The 4,361-nt window shown below is 34.9% G+C and overlaps 1 protein-coding gene across 2 annotated transcripts in view; it reads right to left on the minus strand.

Annotated features, from left to right (window-relative positions):
• Positions 1-915: 915 nt before the first annotated feature.
• The window catches only part of LOC18033634, a 24,193-nt gene continuing 20,747 nt past the window's right edge, over positions 916-4,361 (minus strand). For both annotated transcript variants that reach the window (XM_024178874.1, XM_024178873.1), the window contains 3 exons: positions 3,229-3,701; positions 2,351-2,430; positions 916-1,455 (listed from right to left, as the gene is read on the minus strand). In XM_024178874.1, coding sequence (XP_024034642.1) covers positions 1,191-1,455; positions 2,351-2,430; positions 3,229-3,701 — 818 coding nt within the window. In that variant the 3' untranslated portion in view covers positions 916-1,190. The remainder of the gene's footprint in view (positions 1,456-2,350; positions 2,431-3,228; positions 3,702-4,361) is intronic.

Here is a 4,361-nt window from a genome sequence, read left to right on the forward strand (position 1 = left end):
AACATAAAATAAAAAATTTCAAATGCGTCTCCTCTTTTCACCAGTCAATTCTCTCAATCATATCCCATTTATAAAGGACCTTGACCATCACACCAAATTTAAACTTGGTACACTTCAAAATAAATTATGTCAACCAGAGGCACATCAAATGATAGTCGCTCCTAGATTTCAGCAAATGAAACGGAATGTTTCAAACAAATAATCAAGTTAAAAACAATAAATAAATGAAACGTGACATGTGACCGGATGCAAATGGGAGACAATAATAAATCAAAAATAGCAGCTCAAAGTATCTGAATGTATCTCTATACTTTCATAGAAAACAATTTTAACATGCAAATAAACAGAAAAGCTCACACTAAGCAGGTTTTATATGCATGCACTTGTCAAATATAACTGTCATCAGCATACTCATCCTGTGGGTCTATCGGACATTTGACAGCATTGGGTTCGCTCATTACTGATTGTTAATAACTTAAACCCACACTTGTTTTTAACCTTCCGACATGAGAAAGGCAAAAGGGCATTCAGCAGAAGTCAATTCAGTGTTACGAACTATGAAGAAGGCCAAGCAACTCAATTTGGCTTTCACCTGACTTTTCAGAGAGACCATCAAAGTTTTCTCTCATGCTCTAGCACTGACGAGCCAGAGTATCATTAACACTCTGGTTCTATGGTCTCAGAAGATAGTCCAGCACAATGCTTAAACAAAGATGCTTTCTTTCATGGATCACTTTTAGCATCAAATAACAAGAGATCTCTTTCTACATTGTAACTCAAATAATGTTCTTGCCAATTGCACATGCTAACATTTCTGTAGTTTAAACTCTAAATCATTTAGTCAGTTTCCTGAAACAAAACATTGCAGGGCTAGTACAAGGTTAATGATTGAAGCCTTCTTTAAGGAAATTTACAAAACATATAAAGTGGATTTATTTAAAGAAGCCTAGGACTTTATGGGTTTTTAAAACTGAGCTATCTATACAGTGGGATTAAAATGGATGCAATGGCGCTTCAGCTGCCTACGTTCAGCACAAAAATCTCAGCTTAAAAGTCCCAGTAGGACTATGCTAAATCCTGTCAAATCTGCACACTTTGGAGCTGATGTCCAAGCGTGAACTCTAATATACTTAAATACACAGCTACCCAACTTATATATGTTAAACCTATGAAAAAAGCAGAATCAGCTGTTAATAGGCTGCGTTTATAATACTTGTTTGAAGCCTCTCACCAACTGATGATTGCATGTATAGCTTTAGATTACTGAACTTGTCAACATAAAGTATATAGTTGACTATTATAATTAGTTTGAATCTTACATCTTGAAGCCACCGAATCCCTAGCGCAATATTGTCTTCTCTTCGAAGGCAATATATCTGCCTCAAGAGCCAGTCATCAATAGCATCTTCCATTACTAGCTGAAGTATTTGCTTTGACATCCAAAAGACCTGTCGTCTGCGTTGACCAAATACATACATGATACATATTAGACAAAAATTATACAAATCCTTGATAGTAGAGCGTTATGTTTGATGTGGTCATATGACTGCAAAAAGATAATTGCTTTAGGGTAAACAGACATGAATATAGGAAGCCTAGAAAGCTGTGAATAACCATTAGCAAAGTCTGGAAACGGTTAGTATTGTTTGGTTCCAACTAACAAATTCCTTAAAAGTTTCTATCATGCACACAAAAAAGTAAAAGTGAAAATAAGCCAGAATACAAGAAATAAAAATAAATTATAATACTCAAAAAATAGAAGTTCAATGCTACTAAGACCATGCTTAAGTTAAAGTTCATGTTCATGGACTGGATGATCATATATATGTATTATGTAGCAAAGAGAATGTCATCAAGGTAATAGCTCAAGAAAGTTCACAAAAAACACAGGAAGGCCAAAGGATAGCTTCTTAAAATAAACTATCAGTAGTAGAAATGCTCAAATGTTATCCATTCAAAATGTGATGGCAATAACAGCAGCATAAAAGAGATCTCAACCAAGAAAGTTGTTACCAGAAGAAGAACCAGAAGAAAAGAACATGACACTTGATCATAAAGTAACAAATGTGACAAATCTCAGTCGTTAGCACTTTGTAGTTAAAAGAGCGATGAAAAGAGAACACTCTTAATTATTGAAACCCTCTAGATCATTGTCATACATAATTCCAAATTCTCGAATGCAAGAAAACAACAATTCAATCACAGTTTCTGGTAGATGAAAGGGCACATCATAATTGTTTACCACTCTCAGAACAAATTCACACAATTGACCATGCAACGAACCAATACTAAGATGTTGAAACAAAAAATGATCGCGCAATTACTCAAGGCAGGAAAAATTTTAGCTCACCTTAGCCAGCCTCTTCTCTTAAGTTGAAATACCTTGTCCACTAAATTCAATAGAGGCACACTTACGTTGGACGGAGTCCACTGGAAGAAAATCAATTATAAACAATAAAATATCTCATACAAAAATATACCAGGTTAAAAAATTTAGCAAACAGGCTATATTCTTGACCTTACGGAAGTAAATAAAAATAACAATGAATGCACCAAAAAGAACTGGATGCAAACTTATATATACAAGTAGTACGCTCAAAAGGTACGCAAGAGAAACATGAATATCAAATAAAACACAGAAATCTAAAAACCAAACATCACTCTATTAAGTGAAAGAGATAAAGAATTACTTGAATCATCATAAAATTGCAACAATCCCAACATAAACCAATAAGTACACTCTAAAGTCTTTAAGGTCATCAATGCATTTATACATAGTCTGTATGGAAACTTTCAATACACTAGTTATCTCTATATCACACATATTGTTTAATATTGCCTTTAAAACCTAATATCATTTTCAACCCAGTCCAAAATTCCCTTGTCCCTGAAGACATTTCTACTGACAAAAAAATGGAGCATTAAATAGGACAGACGGTGAAATCAATTATTAGCAATTCCTTGAAGTGGCAAAAAGATATATCATCACCGATTGAGCTTGCTAACAGGTATTCATTATTGAGCACTTCTGCCATTTTTGCCTTGCCACCCTACACCTTAGCCTTCGACTCAAGAATTTAACTTAATGGATGTTTCATCATACCGTGAAAACTCCAAGAACTTTTTACCATGCTACCTCAAATATGATAGGTATTTAAAATTAACACGGTATCAAGATACTCAAATTCATGCGCAAAACCAATATAATGCCAATTATATGAACATTACCTCTGGAGGCATTCCAGCTGGATCTTCCAAATGATCTGGGATTAGTGGAGAACTGGCAGCAGGAAATCCAACCTGGCCAATCCCTTCAGTTTTTGCCTCTAAGCTAAATTCCTTCTGTGTGGCTAAGTTCCTAGACTCTTCACCACGTTTCACTACCCGAGGTGGAAAACCTTTTGAGTTCAATTCATTGTCTGAATGCCACCCAGTTCCTTGTGCAAAAGATGTGACCTCCTGAAGGTCATAGCTTCCATCTTTATCACCGTCTTCATTGTCAGAGAAGCTGTTCACGGTCTCAGATGTATTTTGCCTTACAACACATTTACTAATTTCATCGGTACTCAATGACAAGTTTCTACCAGAGATTGAGGAGGCATCATCAGTGGGGGAAGGTGAACCAACAACTTTCCTCATCAAGCCATCCGAAACCCCTTTAAACTGCCGTACAATGTCATCCACGGCATCATCCACATTTACTGTAATAACAACAAAGGACAATTAAATGGTCAGAAAAATCACAATAACTCATCTAGGCTAAAATCAAAATTCAGGAAGAAAACAGAAATATAATTTTGCCAGAACATATTGGGTGAACTACTTATTTTCAATCACAAAAAAATTCATTAAGAATTGAGTTCCATACGCGCGATAGTTCCTCCTCAAATAGTTGGCAAAATAAACTAATTCCATTTTACAGTTTCTCACATATGAATCAGATTGAAAACGAGATGTTCAAAGCCATCCAGGATACACACACAAGCACCAGTATGGACAATAAGAGACAGACTTCTGATGGTCAAAATTGAATAAAAATGTGTGTATGTGTATGTGACAGAAAGAGAGAGAGACTTTGACAAATTGAGATCGTTAAAAAAAAAATAATAATAAATAAATAAATAAGAGGGAGGAAAAACAAATTTATGACATACATAGTGATGAGGAACATGCAACTTCTATGAATAAAGGAAAAATACGTGTGGCCAATAGAATAAAGTACACTGAGTAATAATATTAAATAAAAGTCTTACTACTGACCAACTCTTAGAACAATGCAAATGGTAATCCAGAAGATGAAAGAGTTTGTTTAAAATCATGAAAACAACTATACTGGATAATTGTCGCAGTTGAAGAACCTA

This window comes from Citrus clementina, unplaced genomic scaffold (genome assembly GCF_000493195.1).
Source record: "Citrus clementina cultivar Clemenules unplaced genomic scaffold, Citrus_clementina_v1.0 scaffold_8, whole genome shotgun sequence".
NCBI classification, from domain to species: domain Eukaryota; kingdom Viridiplantae; phylum Streptophyta; class Magnoliopsida; order Sapindales; family Rutaceae; genus Citrus; species Citrus x clementina.